At 42.5% G+C, this 20,000-nt stretch overlaps 1 protein-coding gene across 1 annotated transcript in view; it reads left to right on the top strand.

Moving 5' to 3' along the window:
* LOC110169084 (sodium/hydrogen exchanger 9B2) overlaps positions 1-20,000 on the top strand; it is a 29,001-nt gene that overhangs the window by 2,930 nt on the left and 6,071 nt on the right. Inside the window, exons 2-9 of the mRNA XM_020934600.2 lie at positions 3,232-3,384; positions 7,342-7,432; positions 8,612-8,782; positions 9,415-9,557; positions 11,061-11,188; positions 13,281-13,362; positions 16,779-16,872; positions 19,457-19,563. Of these exons, the coding sequence (XP_020790259.2) occupies positions 7,348-7,432; positions 8,612-8,782; positions 9,415-9,557; positions 11,061-11,188; positions 13,281-13,362; positions 16,779-16,872; positions 19,457-19,563 (810 nt within the window). The 5' untranslated portion in view covers positions 3,232-3,384; positions 7,342-7,347. The remainder of the gene's footprint in view (positions 1-3,231; positions 3,385-7,341; positions 7,433-8,611; positions 8,783-9,414; positions 9,558-11,060; positions 11,189-13,280; positions 13,363-16,778; positions 16,873-19,456; positions 19,564-20,000) is intronic.

Genomic DNA, 20,000 nt, shown 5'->3' on the forward strand with positions numbered 1-20,000 from the left:
CAGTCACACACATCTGATTCACTTTTGCATTTATGGAGTTCGCAAACAAATTTCTCAAGCCTTTTTCCGCTATTAGGATCCAACAACCACACAATTACGATGTCTGAATCCCAAAACTAAAATATGACAATATCAGAACCAGAAACAAAAGTGATATGGTTTAAAAGACTAGAAAAGATCGACTTTTTCAATAGATGCATCCCACTGGGAAAACAAACATGGAGGTTTGATGCTCACTTTTTTGGAAAATCCTTCCCAGTATGAATTGCGCAGTGACTGGAAGTCCGACATTTTTGATGCATCTATTTATCTCTACAGAGACAACAGTTGACGCCACATTGCCAAGTTACATGTCAGATCTGTTTAGAGGCGAGCACATGCACAGTAAGAATGCATGTTTTTAGGTCAAGAAAAATCCATGTATATGCAAAATGGATATGTTTAATGCCATACTGTGACATCTCCATGGAGACAAGCAGGTGACACACCCACAACCAAAAAAGTTACACAGTGCGTCTTTAAATCTATTTTAGAACAGCTTTTGTACTTAAAAGGTGCAGTATTTCTGGTGTTTCCATGAAGATGTTATGAATTGTCTGGAATGTTTCACAGTATGGCATTAACCTTTCTATTACGTAGACCAAACCAGACCAAGTCACAGGTCAGATCTGTAGAGAGGTGACCTTTTTTGAGGTATTTTTGAGCTATAAACCCACCTGTAATTGATCAAATGTAAGGTAAGAGCTGTTTAATGTCACACTGTGGAACATTCGAAGCAGAGCAATGACATCTCCAAGGAAACAAGAAGGTGAAGGACCCCCAACCGAAAAGTTAGTGCACCTTTAAGTCTTGAGTTTTTCTTGGTTTACTCCTTTGGCTTAGTTTTGGTTTGTTTGTTTATTTATTGTTATCTTTATTTAACCAATAGAACCTCGTTATCAAGAGATAAAAATGATTGTGCCTGGGCCAAACAGAAAAAGAGCTGTACATGACAACACACCATCCAATAAAAACATTAAGATGTTATAAAAAAAAAAGAATAGACACCTTAAACTGTCCTACTTTTAGTGTTAAAGGTCCTGTATTACACTAAACTCTGACTCTGAGCTTTATGACATGTTATAATCCACACATGTCTGAGTAAAGCTATATTACCATCTACATCTCCAAAGATCAAAATGCTCTGTTCCACCCTGTGATGTCATGGAGTGGTTTTCATGTTACATTTCACTCTTTTGTTTGGCAAAGACTCACATTTCCAGAGCTGAAGTCATCCAAATGAATCTAGTGTATGTATTTTATTTTCCTGCATTACCACATGACATCACAAGGTGGAACAGAGTGTTTTCTGTCTGAGAGGAGAACTCAGCCTAAATGTGCAGGGTTTGTGAGTTAAACATGTGTGAATGTAACAAAACACCACTCCAGTCTGAAAGAGCATTAGAACATGGATCAGAAAATAGTGTAATCTGGGCCCTTTAATCCTTGTTTAGACCTGGTTTAGTTCTGGTTTAGTTCTAGCTTAGTCCTGCTCTAGTCCTCCTGGTTTACTTCTGTTTACTATGGAGACCTTTCACATAGTGATGATTTACTGTCCTTGTCAAGATATCAATAAAGTGATAAAATCTTCACTCTCACACATTGTAAAATCGTGAGAACTTCTCATGACCAAGACCTTGGTCCGTGTAACCTCAGAGCGTAGGCTAACCACTCTGCCACAGTAACACAGGGAGGCACTCCACTCAGAGAAACCTGGAGTCTAACCCACAACCTCCAACTGAGGGGGAGACAGGCAAACCACTCTGCTTTAAAAGACACATAAATGCCAGCATGGAAATAAGATTGGTCTTCCTGGATGAGTCTTGGTTTAGTCCTGTTTTAGACCTGGTCTAGAACTCTGGTTTAATCCAACTCCAGTCCTAATTTAGTCCTGTTTTAGTCTTAGTTTTAAACCTGATCAAATCTTAATTTAATCTTGATTTAGTTTTAGTTTAGTTCTTTTTAAACTGGTTTATGGCTCTGTCTTAATCCTGGTTTAGTTAGTGTAATCCAGATTTAGTCTTGATTTGGTCCTGGTCTAGTTTAATCCTGATCAGGTCCTGGTTTAGTCCAGATTTAGTACTCATCTATACTTCATTTAATCCTGGTCAAATCCTAATTTAGTTTTAGTTTACTCTTGATTTAGTCCTGTGTTGTTGCCATGGTTTAATCCTGGTTTAGTCCAGATTTGATACTGGTTTAGTCTTGGTTTAGTCCAGATTTGATACTGGTTTAGTCCTGGTTTAGTCCAGATTTACTCTTGATGTAGTCCTGTTTTGTTGCCATGGTTTAATCCTGGTCTAATCCTGGTTTAGTCCTGGTTTAGTCCTGGTTTAGTTCTAGTTTAGTCCAGATTTGATACTGGTTTAGTCTTGGTTTAGTCCAGATTTACTCTTGATGTAGTCCTGTTTTGTTGCCATGGTTTAATCCTGGTTTAGTCCTGGTTTAGTCCTGGTTTAGTCCTGGTTTTAGTCCTGTTTAGTTGTAGTTTAGTCCAGATTTGATACTGGTTTAGTCTTGGTTTAGTCCTGGTTTAGTCCAGATTTACTCTTGATTTAGTCCTGTTTTGTTGCCATGGTTTAATCCTGGTTTAGTCTTGGTTTAGTCCTGGTTTAGTCCTGGTTTAGTCCAGATTTGATACTGGTTTAGTCTTGGTTTAGTCCAGATTTACTCTTGATGTAGTCCTGTTTTGTAGCCATGGTTTAATCCTGGTTTAGTCTTGGTTTAGTCTTGGTTTAGTCTTGGTTTAGTCTTGGTTTAGTCTTGGTTTTGTCCTGGTTTTGTCCTGGTTTTGTCCTGGTTTTGTCCTGGTTTTGTCCTGGTTTTGTCCTGGTTTTGTCCTGGTTTAGTTGTAGTTTAGTCCAGATTTGATACTGGTTTAGTCGTGGTTTAGTCCAGATTTGATACTGGTTTAGTCCTGGTTTAGTTCTAGTTTAGTCCAGATTTGATACTGGTTTACTCTTGATGTAGTCCTGTTTTGTAGCCATGGTTTAATCCTGGTTTAGTCCCGGTTTTGTCCCGGCCTATAGTCCAGGTGTAATTCTGTTGAAATCCCGGTTTAGTCCTGGATCAGCTCTTATTTGCTCTTGTAAATCCAGACCTGCTTTCGTCACTGTTTTCACACATTTTCCTTAATCCCCCCGCGCTGTCACGTCTGTCTGTCATGTTCCGTTCCTGTGACTCTCCAAGCAGGGCGGGGCTAAGGAGCAGAGGGCGGAGGGGTGCGGTCAGATCCATGTGCAGCCCGGGAGCCAGACCAAGTCCAGAGACCGCACTAAACCAGGACCGGACCGCGCGGACCCGACCCAGGACTCATCGGACCCGCACGAGGACCAGAGCCAGGAGGTAATGAGTTAAAGTGTAATCTAGACTGGGCAGGGGTCACCGGGACTTTACCCACTGATGCAACACAACAGCAGTTTACAAGTTGAATATTTTTAACACAATATCTTGCTTTTTCTACACTTATTTAAATAGAAAAATGACACTGTATGGGTTAAAAAGTCCATATTATGCTGTTTTCTGAGGTGTTCTAATGTGGATTTGTGTTTTGTTTCATTCAAACATGTTTAATGCACAAATCCTGCAATTTTAGGCTGAGCTCAAGCTGAAATATGATGTCTTGTACTAATATAGGAAGTGCTCCACTGTGTTTTTAAACTCCACACATCTTCACTACAATCATTCAGCCGTGGAATTGTCAATCTCTTCTGAAGTAAAGGTAAAAGGTACTTGTGGAGATAGAGACGGACTAGATAAAGAGTTACTCAAACACGTGAGAATGAAACAAAACACAACTCCAGACATGTTTTTGAGGAGATAACAATGTTATAGACACTGTTGGACAAGTGACTTTAAGACTATAATGTGTTATTTATGACTCGTTACTGTCATTTCAAACTCATTCGTTACATTACAATATGTGAAGCATTACACGACTATTACAGCACTTTTAAATGACTCACCAAAAAACCTGCGAAGATGCTGATGCGCTTTAGCGCCGTATATGGACTGAACCAGGACTAAACAAGGACTAAACCAGGTCTAAACCAGGACTGGACCAGGACTAAACCAGGACTAAACCAGGACTAAACCAGGACTGGACCAGGACTAAACCAGGTCTAAACCAGGTCTAAACCAGGTCTAAACCAGGCAGGACTAAACCAGGACTAAACCAGGACTAAACCAGGACTAAACCAGGACTAAACCAGGACTAAACCAGGACTAAACCAGGACTAAACCAGGACTAAACCAGGACTAAACCAGGACTGGACCAGGACTGGACCAGGACTGGACCAGGACTGGACCAGGACTGGACCAGGACTGGACCAGGTCTAAACCAGGACTGAACCAGGACTAAACCAGGACTAACCAGGTCTAAACCAGGTCTAAACCAGGTCTAAACCAGGACTAAACCAGGACTGGACCAGGAAACCAGGACTAAACCAGGTCTAAACCAGGTCTAAACCAGGACTAACCAGGACTAAACCAGGACTAAAACCAGGTCTAAACCAGGACTAAACCAGGAGGACTAAACCAGGACCAGGACTAAACCAGGACTAAACCAGGACTAAACCAGGACTAAACCAGGACTAAACCAGGAAACTGACCCAGGTCTAAACCAGGAACCAGGACTAAACCAGGACTAAACCAGGACTAAACCAGGTCTAAACCAGGACTAGGACTAAACCAGGACTAAACCAGGACTAAACCAGGACTAAACCAGGACCAGGACTAAACCAGGACTAAACCAGGAAACTGGACTAAACCAGGTCTAAACCAGGTCTAAACCAGGACTAAACCAGGACTAAACCAGGTCTAAACCAGGTCTAAAACCAGGTCTAAACCAGGACTAAACCAGGTCTAAACCAGGTCTAAACCAGGTCTAAACCAGGACTAAACCAGGACTAAACCAGGTCTAAACCAGGACTAAACCAGGACTAAACCAGGACTAAACCAGGTCTAAACCAGGACTAAACCAGGTCTAAACCAGGTTTAAACCAGGACTAATCTTGGACTAGAACTTGGAATCTAGTTCCGCCCCTGAGAGAACCCCGAGTCTGTGGATCAGGGTGTCTGCAAGGCGCAATCGGGCGTCAGCTGCGGTTACACCCAAACTAGGAACAAACATGGTCAAAGACACTACGATCAAACGTTTTAGAACACCACACTTTTTCCAGATTTTTACTGTTGACCAAAACATATTCTAAACTTTTGATTGATGTGTGTGTTCACCTTTGTCAGAACAGCTGAACACACTCGTGGCTCGTTCTTTTTACAACACAAATGTTACGTGGTTGAGGCCAGATAAACATCAGCCAATAGAAAACAAGGCTGCCTCATTTTCTATTGGCTGTTGGGTTGTCAATCAAACGCCCTAGTGTAACTGACTCGCCAGCGTGTGGGGATTACGTGGTTTATGCAGCGGTTCTTTGAGGCTTTTTCAAACTGTACCTTCCTCGCAGTTCGCACAAAGTTTGTTGCGATATCGGACGAGAATCTACGACCAGTTCGCCGCAAAAGAAAGTCAGTGAAAGAAGAAGAGAAGGAGAAAAGGAGCAAAGTCAAACTGTGGTGATTCTTGGAGATTCCTTCCAGCGATGGCGCGACTAAAGCGTCTAAAGACGAAGGGTCTAAAAATTGATGCGTTGGTCGATAAATTATTTCTAGACAGGAAACTTTAACAGTAATTCTGAACGTGCACTGGCTGTAAACAAATGTGATTTCTGGAGTAAAGGTGGGAGATGTTTCTACTGAGGAAGGTGTGGAGGAAGAAGGTAGTGTCACACATTCACAAGGACGGTCGCTGTATTTCTCTTCCCTTAAAAAAATCCTCTAGACAACCTTTAAAACAAGTGAGTTGTTCATGTTCTGGCTCCGGTACGAAAGGAACTTTAAAATCTCCAGGTGCTCGATGCTGCGTCCATGTTTGTTCAACTTCTGTAAACACAGAGACGCTCACTGCTGTTGACGTCGTCGTGTTTCCAGTGCACATGTGGGACACTTTCGGGCTGTTTAACGTTCACACAGGAGATCACATACAAGTCACATTTAATTGGAAATGTGAACGACCTCACAAAAACATCGGATTTCACAAAGAAATCTGAATTGAGCGTTAAGCCCTGCAGTCTGAATGTAGCCTTTAAAGTCCTACTGACCCATCCAACTGTTGTGTTTCGTTTAAAGTCTGGTGCGGTTTATTTGTGAAAAAAGTTTGAAAATAGACCATTCTATGACAGTGCGGAAATATTCTGTGACAGTGAGGAAAATACAGTATATTAATCTTTTCCCAAATCCCGTAGGAAGAAGGGCAATAATGTTTTTCCCCTTGATAAAATTTACTAAACATTCTTTTTGGTCCAGCTTTAAATCTTTGATCTCGTGAATCATTGCCAACTGGTTTAAACCTGGTTTAGTCCGAGTGCAGTCCTGGTTGAGTCCTGGTTTATTCTGGGTCTAGTCTTGGTTCAGCCCTGGTTTAGTCCACTTCTTTCTGTTGTCAAACATTGTAAAAGTAAAACTCGACCTGGTTTAGAAGTTCTATGCTTAGAGCGGTCACAGGTTATCAGCCAGAGCCATAAATCTCACACTCCTGACACCTGAGAACCAAGTCTAAACCAGGACTAAACCAGGTCTAAACCAGGTCTAAACCAGGACTAAACCAGGTCTAAACCAGGACTAAACAGGACTAAACCAGGTCTAAACCAGGACTAAACCAGGTTAAACCAGGTCTAAACCAGGACTAAACCAGGTCTAAACCAGGACTAAACCAGGTCTAAACCAGGTCTAAACCAGGACTAAACCAGGACTAAACCAGGAAAAACCAGTCTAAACCAGGACTAAACCAGGTCTAAACAGGACTAAACCAGGTCTTAAACCAGGACTAAACCAGGACTAAACCAGGACTAAACCAAGACTAAACCAGGACTAAACCAGGACTAAACCAGGACTAAACCACGTCTAAACCAGGAATAAACTAGGACTAAACCGGGACTAAACCACGTCTAAACCAGGACTAAACCAGGACTGAATCAGGACTAAACCAGGATTAAACCACGTCTAAACCAGGACTAAACCAGCACTAAACCACGTCTAAACCAGGACTAAACCACGTCTAAACCAGGACTAAACCAGGACTAAACCAGGACTGAATCAGGACTAAACCAGGATTAAACCAGGACTAAACCAGGTCTAAACCAGGACCATAACAGGATTATACTACAACATAAACAGCATTGAGTAAATAAAATGAAAAGCACCAAACATAGAATCATGTGGTGTTTGTGTGTGTGTGTTCCTCAGGACGACATGAGGGGGTGCTGTTCTGTGTGTGACACCCTGAAGGAGAGATGTCCCCGACCCAGAGGACTGCTCAACCTCGTCATAACAAAAGGTAATGATTACACAGTTTTGTATTTAAAGATATTTTTTGATTGACCTGCCCTGTAGGCTTGTCAAACAGAATCATGTCTGTGTGTTTGATTCACATTCAGTCTGGCCCCACACGTTCTGTTATGTCATTGATGCATCTGAAACAAAGGAGCTCATTGGTCACCCATTATTTTGAACAGAGCGACATTTCTCTCATCTCAGATGAACAGAATTTAATGCTTTTTTTCCCCCCTGGTCCGGAAAAAAACAAAGTGCCTTTCGTTTAGACACGTCGCGTACGTGTTTACGTCACATACGTGTTTACGTCACATACGTGTTTACGTCACATACGTGTTTACGTCACATACGTGTTTACGTCACCACCGAGCGTCACCACCTGACATCATACACCAATCCAATTCTACACATTTTTGCGTCACCGTTTGCACACAGATTTCCTCCTGAAAACACTTGTCTAAAGGGGGAATAAAAAGTGAAGACATGACACCACTTTTCTGTCTTCTATTCAGACCGTCATCATATAAACGTAGTCTTACTTTCTAGATGTAGGACCTTCATTTTCATTTAAGTGGTCTTAAAAAGGTCTGGCCATGACACACACAGACTCATCACCACAGACAGGAGGGGCGCACAGGGGGCACAGGGGGCACAGGGGGCACAGGGGCACAAGGTCGCAGGCCAGTGCCCATATTTGAGCTCAGCTTCCCCTCCGGGCAAAATTTTAACCCTCACACTCTCCTCAGGGTCACATTGACCCAATTCTTTTTTTTCCCTTCCCGCTCTCTTGGGACGGGTCAATCAGACCCAAAAATTTATTTTCAAATAAATTCTCACCAGGCAAGAAAATGTATTTTTGGGTGTGACTGACCCGCCCCAAGAGAGCAGGAAGGAACAAAAAAATGTTCTTTGGGTCAATGTGACCCCGAGGAGAACATGATACAAATCTTACAAAGGTTCATGTAAATGTTGGATCATGGAGGTGAGCAGGGCAGGTGGACGTGAGCAGCTCAGGAAGACCAGAGACTGCAGAAAAACCTTTAGAGTTTTTGCTCCACTGCTCCCTGCTGGTTCCTTCCATAGTAACATTGTGGTTCTGTCCTGGTTCTGTCCTGGTTCTGTCCTGGGTCTGTCCTGTCCTGGTCTTGTCCTGGTCTAACCCCGGTCCCGTCCTGGTCCACAGCGTGCCTGTTGGCCCTGCTCTTCGGTGTGGTCTGGTCCATCACAGGGTCACAGTGCTTGCCTGGGGGGAACCTCTTCGGCCTGACCATCCTCTTCATCTGCGCCGTCCTCGGAGGGAAGCTCATGGGCCTGGTCCAGTTCCCCACCCTGCCCCCCTTCCCCCCACTGCTCGGTGAGTTCTACACTCCTGATTTCTGACTTATTGTTTTAGTATTTTATTTGATCATCTTATTATTGTTGTTATTATTATGTATTTGTGCAGCACTTTGGAAACAGTTTGTTTGTGAAATGTACTATAGAAATTTAAAAAAGTGGATTGGATTGATTTAGACCTGGTTTGGTTCAGGGACAGTCCTGGATTAGGTCTGATATGATCCCAGGTTAGTACTGGTAGAATCTTGGGCTAGTTCAGGATCAGTCCACTTTTGATCCTGGTTTAGCCCTGGATCTAGATCTAGTTTGTTCGGGTTTAGTCCTGTTGCGTACTTGGTTTAGTCTTGGTTTAGTCCTGTCTTAGTCCTGTCTTAGTCCTGTCTTAGTCCTGTCTTAGTCCTGTCTTAGTCCTGTCTTAGTCCTGTCTTAGTCCTGTCTTAGTCCTGTCTTAGTCCTGTCTTAGTCCTGGTTTTAATCCTGGTTTTAATCCTGGTTTTAATCCTGGTTCAGTCCTGGTTTTCAAGTCCTGGTTTAGGTTCAGTCCTGGTCAGTCAGTCCTGGTTTTAGTCCTGGTTTAGTCCTGGTTTAGTCTGGTTTAGTCCTGGTTTAGTCCTGGTTTAGTCCTCAGTCCTGACTCCGTGTATGTTTCAGGGATGCTTTTGGCTGGTCTGGTTTTGAGGAATGTTCCGTACATTTGTGACGCGGTCTACATCGATCCGCACTGGTCTTCTGCTCTCAGGAACATCGCTCTGGCCATAATCCTGACCAGAGCCGGACTCGGACTCAACCCACAGGTCCAGAACCATCCTCTGCTCCTCTGACCCTCTCCTCTGCTCCTCTGACCTTCTCCTCTGCTCCTCTGACTCTGACTCTCTCCTCTGCTCCTCTGCTCCTCTGACTCCTCTGCTCCTCTGACCTTCTCCTCTCTGACCTCTCCTCTGCTCCTCTGACCTCTCTCCTCTGACCCTTCCTCTGCTCCTCTGCTTCCTCTGACCTTCTCCTCTGCTCCTCTGACTCTCTCTGCTCCTCTGACCTTCTCCTCTGCTCCTCTGACCTTCTCCTCTGACCTTCTCCTCTGCTCCTCTGACCTTCTGACCTTCTCCTCTGCTCCTGACCTTCTCCTCTGCTCCATGTCCTCCGCAATCTGCACCAAACCATCTCTCTCTCCCTCCTCTTCGAACCCTCCCTTCTTTCTCTCCCTCTTTGTCCCTCATTTTTTTCTCTCTTCTCTCCCTCCCTTTTTCTCTCTCATCCTCCTTTATACTCTTTTCTCTCTCCCTCCTTTATTCTCTCTTCCAATGCCTCCTCTCCCTCTCTCTCCATCTCTCTTTCTTCTAACCCCTCCTCTTCCTCTGTCTCTGTCCCTCCCTTTCTTTCTCTCCTTCTAACCCCTCCCTCCTTCACTCACCCCCTCCTTTGTTTTCTCTTCCAACCCCCCTCCTCTCTCTCTCCTTTATTCTCTCTCTTCTAACTCCTCCTCCTCTCTCTCTCCTCTGTTCTTTCTTCTTTCTAACTCCTCTCTCTCCGCCTTCACTCACCCCCTCCTTTCTTCTCTCTCTTCCAACCCCCCTCCTCTCTGTCTCTGTCCTTCATTCATTCTCTTCGTTCTAACCCTCCCCTCTCTTGCTCTCTTTCCCCTTCACTCACTCCCTCCTTTCTTCTCTCTCCTATAATCCCCTCCCCTCTCTATCCCTCGTTTATTCTCGCTCTTCTAACTCCTCCTCTCTCTCTCCTCTGTTCTCTCTCTTCCAACCCTCCTCCTCTTTCCCTCCTTTATTCTCGCTCTAACCCCTCCTCTGTTCTCTCTCCCTCCTCTGTTCTCTTCTAACTCCTCCTCTCTCTCTCCCTCCTTTGTTCTCTCTCTTCTAACTCCTCCTCTCTCTCTCTCCCTCCTCTGTTCTCTCTTCTAACTCTCCTCTCTCTCCCTCCTCTGTCTCTCTCTCTCTCTCTTTAACTCCTCTGTTCTCTCTCTCTTCTAACATTCCTCCTCCTCTCTCCCCCTCCTCTGTTCTCTCTCCTCTAATGCTCCTCCTCCTCTCTCTCTCCTGTGTTCTTTCTTCCTTCTAACTCCTCTCTCTCTCTCCCCCCTTCACTCACCCCCTCCTTTCTTCTCTCTCTTCTAACCCTCCTCCTCCTCTCTCCCTCCTCTCCTCTCTCTTCTCACTCCTCTCTTTCTGTTTCTCTCTCTTGTCCTCAGGCTCTGGTGCGTCTGAAGGCGGTGTGTATCCTCTCTCCCTCCTCTCTTCTCTCTCTCTTCTCACTCCTCCTCTCTTTCTGTTTCTCTCTCTTGTCCTCAGGCTCTGGTGCGTCTGAAGGCGGTGTGTATCCGGTTGGCGATGGGCCCGTGTCTGGTTGAAGCTTGTGTCGTGGCCGTGGTCTCTCACTTCCTGTTGAAGCTGCCCTGGACCTGGGGCTTCATCCTGGGGTAAACACAACAACACTGCCCCCACAGTGGACACCTCGGGAACTGCACCCTTTAACATCCTTTCATACACTTTTAGCCGTCGTCTGCTTGAACCCACCTTAATACATACTTTTTCATGTATTCCTTTGCAGATGTACATTTTCTATAAGGATTTTTCTTTTTTGTTACTATAAAGGGGCTTCAAATGATGTAATTTAAATCCACTGCAAACTCACCCACAGGATAGTCAAACCACACCGCTTCTCCTGAATCCGAGGTTCTTGTCCTGGTCGTGGAACACTGGACCAGCTCTACACTCTCCATCAGGTGCTGGAGGGTTCATGGGAGTTTGCCCAACCAGTCCACATGTGCTTTGTGGACTTGGAGAAGTCCACCCTAACCCTAACCCGTGTCCCTCGTGGTGTCCTGTGGGGGGTGCTCTGGGAGTATGGGGGGGTCCGGGGCCCTTTGCTAAGGGCTGTCCGGTCCCTGTATGACCGGAGCAGGAGCTGTGTTCATTGCCGGCAGTAAGTCAGACCTGTTCCCGGTGCATGTTGGACTCCGCCAGGGCTGCCCTTTGTCACCGGTTCTGTTCATTGTGTTTATGGACAAAATTTCTAGGCGCAGTCAGGGGCCGGAGGGGGTCCGGTTTGTGGTCCACAGGATCTCATCTCTGCTGTTCGCAGATAATGTTTTCCTGTTGACTGCATCAAACCAGTACCTGCAATGTGCACTGGGGCGGTTTGTAGCAGAGTGTGAAGCGGCTGAGATGAGGATCAGCTCTATTAAGTCCGAGGTTGTGGTTCTCTCCACTTGGAGAGTCCCTGCCTCAAATGGAGGAGTTCAAGTATCTCGGGGTCTTGTTCATGAGTGAGGGGAGGATGGAGCGTGAGATTGACAGGCGGATCGGTGCAGCGTCTGCAGTGATGCGGTCGCTGTATCGGACCGTTGTGGTGAAGAAGGAGCTGAGCTGAAAGGTGAAGCTCTCCATTTACCGGTCAGTCTTTGTTCCTCCTCTCATCTATGGTCATGAGCTCTGGGTAGTGACCGAAAGGACGAGATCGCGGATACAAGCGCTCGAAATGAGTTTCCTCCGCAGGGTGGCTGGGCGCTCCCTTAGAGATAGGGTGAGGAGCTCAGTCACACGGGAGGAGCTCGGAGTAGAACCACTGCTCCTCCACGTCGAGAGGAGCCAGTTGAGGCTCGGGCATCTGTTCCGGATGCCTCCTGGGCGTCTCCCTCGGGAGGTGTTCCGGGCATGTCCCACCCGGAGGAGGCCCCGGGGAAGACCCAGGACATGCTGGAGAGACTATGTCTCTTAGCTGGCCTGGGAACGCCTCGGGGTCCCCCCGGAGGAGTTGGAGGAAGTGTCTAGGGTGAGGGAAGTCTGGGAGTCCTTGCTTAGACTGCTGCCCCCGTGACCCGGCCCCGGATAAGCAGAGGAAAATTGATGGATGGAGGCAAATTCGCCCACAGACAGTTATTTTTTTTAAATTACAAATCTGTGTAGTTATAATTTGTGCAGTTTTCTCTTCATATTAAAGTGTTAAAATAAAGATTTGAGTATATTTTTTGTTCAGCAGATCGACTAAAACAAAGTATTGGCATGTGATGGAGATTAAAAGTGCGCTATGTAACTTTTTGGTTGAGGGTCTGTTGCTGGCTTGTTTCTATGGAGATGTCATTGCACTGCCTGGAATGTTTCACAGTATGACATTAAACAGCTCTACTTTATATTTATTCAATTACAAAATACCTAGAAAAACAAGTATTCTGACTGAACGGGGTAGCGTCTCCACAGATCTGACCTGTGGCGTGGTCTTGGGTATGGTCTGGTTTAAAGCCATACTGTGAAACATTCCAGACAAAGCAATAACATCTCCATGGAGAAAAGTATTTGATGGATCCTCCACCAGAAAAGTTACACAATGCAGCTTTAGGGCCACAGTCGATCTGCTAAAAAAGTCCAAATATGGGTCCAGAATATCAGCCAGTGTCTCCTCCTCTGTGACAGTATTTTGATGTTGTGTGTGTTGTGTGTGTTGTGTTGTGTGTGTGTGTTGTGTGTGTGTTGTGTGTGTTGTGTGTGTTGTGTGTGTTGTGTGTGTTGTAGGTTTGTGTTGGCTGCTGTGTCTCCGGCCGTGGTGGTGCCGTCCATGTTACTGCTGCAGAAGGAGGGATACGGTGTTGACAAGGTGAACTGTCCCTGTCTTCTCCCTCTACACTTTCAATTGTAAAGCTCCTGTGTTACACAAAATGGACTCTTGTGAGGGTCAAGTCTTGAATGAAGGAATGCAGGTTCAACTTGAAAAAACAGGAAAACAGACACAAGACTCAACTCGAGGATTTTTACTGAAACTGTTTGGATGTAGATGATGTAGATGATGTAGATGATGTAGTAGTAGTAGTAGTAGTAGTTGTAGTTGTAGTTGTAGTAGTAGTAGTAGCAGCAGTAGCAGTAGCAGCAGTAGTAATAGTAGTAATAGTAGTAGTAGTAGTAGTAATAGTAATAGTAGTAGTAGTAATAGTAATAGTAGTAGTAGTAATAGTTAGTATAGTAGTAATAGTAATAGTAGTAGTAGTAGTAATAGTAGTAATAGTAATAGTAGTAGTAGTAGTAGTAGTAGTAAGTAGTAGTATTAGTAGTAGTAGTAGTAGTAGTAGTAAGTAATAGTAGTAGTAGTAGTAATAATAGTAGCAGTAACAGTAGCAGTAGCAGGTCAAAAACCTTTAAAGTAAACAAATATGCATAATAATGAAATTAAATTTACATTTTCATTAAACCATTTAATCTATTAGTCTTAATTAATATACTTCAATTATAATATTTATGAATATTCCTTTTACACATGAACTTAAACAGCAACAATTTTAACCAATGTATCATTTTACCAATTCATTTAATCTTAAATATAACGTATTTTTGTATACAATTTTAAATGACTAATCATTTGAAATAAATGTAATATTCTATAATTTTAAGACAAATTTTAATGAATTAATATATATATATATATATATATATATATATATATATATATATATATATATATTTTTTTTTTTTTTTTTAATTAGTGCTACTTTAACATTTACCCAAAATCAGATTATATTTAAACAATTAAATGCCAATTACCAATCAAATGATTATTTATTCAATTTAGCTTTATTTAACATTCTAAGAATTTTATTAATCTACTTTTCAACTTAAATTGGGGAATTTCATCAAATAAATCATCCATTTGCATTTAAATCTAACTAAGGCTTCTCATTGTACTTAAATTAAACAGAATATTCATTTTACAGATAAATTAAGACAGATTACTTTTACATGGGTTTTAAATCCATTTTACTGTTTTAACTAAACGCCACCATCTGATTTGGAGTGTGAATTGAAATGCGACTCAGTGACAATCAAAACAAAATAAAATAAATAAATAAATAACAACAGTAATCAATTAACTAAAGCAAAATAATAAATCTAATTAATATCCCTGAGAAACTTGAATAAAATTTTAAAACTATTATTCCCTGAGTGCAGTTGTAATAATTCTATCAGGTGGAATATTGCTTTGCCTGTCTGTTCACCTGGGCCTAATGAAATGAGTTCAGAGACACACCTGCTCACCTGTGTTTTCTGCTGCCATCTACTGGACACACTAAGAATAACCTAATAAACTCATAAAAAGGAGAGGAGAGGGGAGGAGAGGTGAATGAGCTCAGGGGTGGAGGTGAAGACTCGGAGCAGAGGGGCTGGGCTTTTTCACTTGATATTGAGCTTTAAATCCCATTAGAATGTTGTTACTTTATCAAAAACACACTTGGAGTTGTGTTTTGTTTTATTCACACATGTTTAAGTAACTCTTTATTATATCTTTATTATTTATTTATTAGTCTGTCTACATCTGCAAATCTCAAAGTGCTCCGTTCCACCTTGTGATGTCATGAATGAACAACTACTTTTACCTTTTGTTTAGTAGTTTCCAGGGCTGAAATTATGCAAATGATTCTAGTGAAGGTGTATGGAGTTTAAAAACACAGCGGAGCCCTTCTTGTATTACCTCATGACATCATAAGGTGGAAGAGTGCGCAACGAAGAACTTAGTCTAAATGGACAGGCTCTGTGTGTTAAACATGTGTGAATAAAAAAAAACACACATCTCCAGGTCTGTTTGTGATGAGGAAACATTATAACATAGATTTTTAAAAAATGCTGCAATATGGGTCCTCAGTGTGGGGAAAGTTACTTTTAAAATGTAATCCCCTACAGATTACAGATTACAAATCCCAAAATGTAGTTTGTAACGTAATCCATTAAATTACTTAAATTGAGTAACGTAATCTAAATACTTTGGATTACTTGATTTGCTGTAGAGAAGCAAAGACGAGGAAATCGTAACATAAGATGTTTTATCTGTTAAAAGAAAATAAAAAGCCCAAACTTTACTTAATCAAATTAAAAATATTATTGATAGAAGAGGAGGAGACATGGTCCAAGCAGCATGGTTTAGTCCTGGTTTAGTCCTGGTTTAGTCCCGGTTTAGTCCCGGTTTAGTCCTGGTTTAGTCCTGGTTTAGTCCTGGTTTTAGTCCTGGTTTAGACCTGGTTTAAGACCTGGTTTCCTGGTTTAAGACCTGGTTTTATATCTGGTTTTATATCTGGTTTTAGTCCCGGTTTAGTCCTGGTTTAGTCCTGGTTTATCCTTTTTAATCTAGTTTATCTTTTAGTCCTGCTTTTAGTCCTGGTTTAGTCCTGGTTTAGTCCTGGTTTTAGATCTGGTTTTAGACCTGGTTTAAATCTAGTTTAAATCTAGTTTAGATCTAGTTTAGACCTGCTTTTAGTCCTGTTTTAGTCCTGTTTTAGACCTGGTTTAGTTTCTGGGAATGAGTGGAATGAATGTGAAAACAGGAAAATACTGCCATGTAATCCATTCACTTCAGCAAAGTAACTGTAATCCAATTACCACTCACTGAAACAGTAACTGTAACTGAATACAGTTACTCATAATTTGTACTCTGATTACGTAACATGACCTGGTACATGTAATCTGTTGCTCCCCAACACTGTGGGCCCTTTACATTTATTTACAACTGTTAAATAAACTGTTCACTAACATGGACAGTTCCTACTTTGATCACAAGATGGCACTGCGTTCAGAATCATTTTCATAAAGGTGGCAGTAGTCAGTGATTTGAAGACAAATCTCATTTCTTGGGCCACTACTATGTACTTCAACTTTGAAGTAACACTACCACCTCTGCTAATAACACGCTACTTCACCTAATGTTTTGTGCAGTTTGATCGTGGTTTTGTCTACAAATCATTACCATTGTGACCTTATGAACATGAATGTGAGTCTAGTGCCCTCTAGTGGGCAAACAAATAACTGCGCCTGTTGTACAATGCATGCGTCCTAGTCTACATTAAAGGATCCATTAAAGGGAATTGTATTGAACTAATCATATTGAACTAAACATGACATCACAAGGTGGAACAGAGCATTGAGACAGACAAAGCATGTGTGAATGAAACAAAACACAACTCCAGGTGTGTTTTTCATGAGGTAACTGCATTAGAACATGTCAGTTTTATGTTAATTGTGTTACATTTTCAGGGTATCCCCACGCTCCTGATGGCGGCCGGCAGCTTTGACGACATTCTGGCCATCACCGGATTCTCCACCTGCCTCGGAATCGCCTTCTCCACAGGTAACAAGTCTTTTTGTTTGTTTAATGTTCGACCGATATGGATTTTTGGAGACCTGTTTGATACCGATATTAGGGTTGTCCCGATCCGATTACGTGATCGGAAATCGGCGTGGACTTGATCCGGACTCAGACATTATGTGCCGATCAGGTATCGGAAAAATAATATACGTATATAACACACAGGACACAACAGTTTTTGTGGGGCGCGGGATTTGCTCAGGGACGTCCAGTCAGCGCGACTGTCTGTCCCAGCACCTGCTGTACTAGAGGTGCACTTGTGTGTGCACTTGTGGTTCTGTGGCTGATGGCGTCATCGCACGGTGCTGTTTGTTGCAAACAAAACAAACAGCGGCATGAAGTGTCTATTGAGCGCTGGGATGTTGTGGTGTGCACTCCTCTGTGGGTTTGTGGATGTGGTGGTGTGTGGGAGTGTGTGGTGGTGTGTGGGAGTGTGTGGTGGTGTGTGGTGAGTGTGGAGTGTGGTGGTGTGTGTGGAGTGTGTGTGTGTGTGTGTGTGTGGTGTGTGGGAGTGTGTGTGGTGTGTGTGTGGGAGTGTGTGTGTGTGTGTGGGAGTGTGTGGTGTGTGGTGGTGTGGTGTGTGTGTGTGTGGTGTGTGGGAGTGGGGGGCGGCTGGGAGAGAGGCTGTGGGGCTTTTTTCTGTCTTTCTGTCAGTCTTTTTATTTGGTAAGGTTTTTGTATTATTTGGATTTCATAGACGAGCCTAAATGTTTCAAATGTAATGCACATGCAGATATCAAATACACAAAGTGTAGATTGTGCAGAGTCGAGTCTCAGGTCTGATCTGATTCTGGTCTGGTTCCTGTTTTGTCCAGTTCATTAAGTTTACCAAGTTTACTAAGACCAGACTGTGAAAAGTCAACATTTTCAACAATGATGGTGCATGGTTAGAAAAGTTAATCAAATTAAAGTTTTGGACATTTGATTTTTCACACTAAGTTCAGCCCAAATACTACACATTGAAATCAACACAATCTGATCCCCAAACATCCTGGATCTTATTCTTTGTTCTTAGTTTATTTTGTAATGTTTTATAGAAGTATCAGATTGGGATTCGGTATCGGCAGATACTCAAAATTAAAGGACTCAGAATCGGGGGCAAAAAAATGTGATCGGGGCATCCCTAACTGATATAAGGAGCCTTGGGAGAGTCCACAGCTGATAGGGTCAAAGGGTAAAAAGGGTAGCTAATAACCCCAGCTTCATGACATCACAAGGTGGAACAGAGTATTTTGAGCTTTGGAGATGTAGACAAACTAATAATGCAGGATTACTCAAACATGTGTGAATGAAACAAAACAACTCCAGCTCTGTTTTTGAGGAGGTAACAACATTTTAAAGGGACAGTCTGGAATTTTGGACATAGGACGTGATTTCCTAGTGAGCCAGAGTGTTGGAGACGTGTGGAGACACTTTTTGAAATATTCTAAACAAATCTATTATTACACCAGACTGTCGATGTAAATGTCTGTGTTGACAGAATAATTTTAGAAGTAAGACTAACCTTGCATCACATGAATCATCGCATGTTGAGGGACTATTTTCTCAGCAGCAGCGGAATTTTACTTTGCTGGTAAGATAGGTGCCAGGTGATATCAGTCCGCCGCTGCCAAACTTTCTATCAGGAAGTGCAACTGCTGCTCAGACATAAATCCTTCAAATATAAGGTTGGTTTTACTTCTAAAATTATTCCATCAACACAGACATTCACATGGACAGTCTGGTGTAATAACAGATTTGTTTGGGGTGTTTTGTGGAGTTTTAGTGGCAGTGTAACTATGGCCATTGACATGCACTAGCCTAGCACCAGTGACCTCTGCAAATACAAGGACTGGATGGAATATTTCAAAAAGTGTCTCCACACGTCTCCAACACTCTGGATCACTAGGAAATGAGGTCTTATGTCCAAAATTTCAGGCTGTTCCTTTAACAAAGAGGCAATTTTGCATAAACAGGGGTGTCAAATTCATTTTCACGAAGGGCCATATTTGGATCACGTTCGTTATCAAAGGGCCGGTTGTAAAGTTAAGACTGTAACGGTATATAAATCGGTTATAAATCTGTAAAAGTCTATTTGATTTTACTTGATTGATTTCACTTTATTATTTACTAGTATTCTTGCTCTTATTTGATTTGAGTAGTTTATTGTCTTAATGAGGTCTAGTAGAGTTAAGTCGAGCTTTACTTTATATTTATGTTTTATTTGTATTGTGCAGCACTTGGGAAACTTTTGTTTATGAAATGTGCTGTAGAAATAAAGTGGATCTGATTTGATTTAAAGGTTTAAGTTAAAACATTCACATTACTCCTTCAGTAACATTCATGAAGTAACTGTCCTTCTGCATCAGTTTTTCTTTTCTTGGACATTTTTGGGGGAAATTTGATGAGTTTTTTTGGGCTCTCTAGTGGCAGGATGCAGTCACTTCCCGGGAAACAACTGCGGTGCATTGTGGGAGATGTAGTAGCGGCGCAGAGTCACAACATAATAAATTATACCTTTTAAGTCTAGTCTCTAGTCCTGGTTCAGTCCTAGTTTGGATCTAAGCCGATCTCTGTGTCTCTCCAGGCTCCACGTGGATGAATGTACTGAAGGGTCTCCTGGAGGTGGTTGGAGGGGTCATAGCCGGTCTCCTGGTCGGACTGTTCCTCTGTCTGTTCCCCAGCTCGGAGCAGGTCTGGACTCAAGATACGACACTTGTGCATTCTGAGCATCCTTATAACCAGTGTTGGGAAGGTGACTTTTAAAATGTATTCCCCTACAGATTACAGATTACAAATCCCAAAATGTAGTTTGTAACATAATCCATTAAATTACTTCAAGTGAGTAACGTAATCTGAATACTTTGGATTACTTGATTTGCTGTAGAGAAGCAAAGACGAGGAAATCATAACCTAAGATGTTTTGTGTGATAAAAGAAAATGAAAAGCCCAAACTTTACTTAATCAAATTAAAAATATTATTGATAGAAGAGGAGGAGACACGGTCCACACAACATGATTTAGTCCTGTTAAATCCTGGTTTAGACCTGGTTTAGACCTGGTTTAGACCTGGTTTAGACCTGGTTTAGACCTGGTTTAGACCTGGTTTAGTGGTTTAGTCCTAGTTTTAG

The sequence above is a fragment of the Boleophthalmus pectinirostris genome, unplaced genomic scaffold, assembly GCF_026225935.1.
Source record: "Boleophthalmus pectinirostris isolate CB_2022bp ecotype Guang Dong unplaced genomic scaffold, ASM2622593v1 HiC_scaffold_20, whole genome shotgun sequence".
NCBI classification, from domain to species: domain Eukaryota; kingdom Metazoa; phylum Chordata; class Actinopteri; order Gobiiformes; family Gobiidae; genus Boleophthalmus; species Boleophthalmus pectinirostris.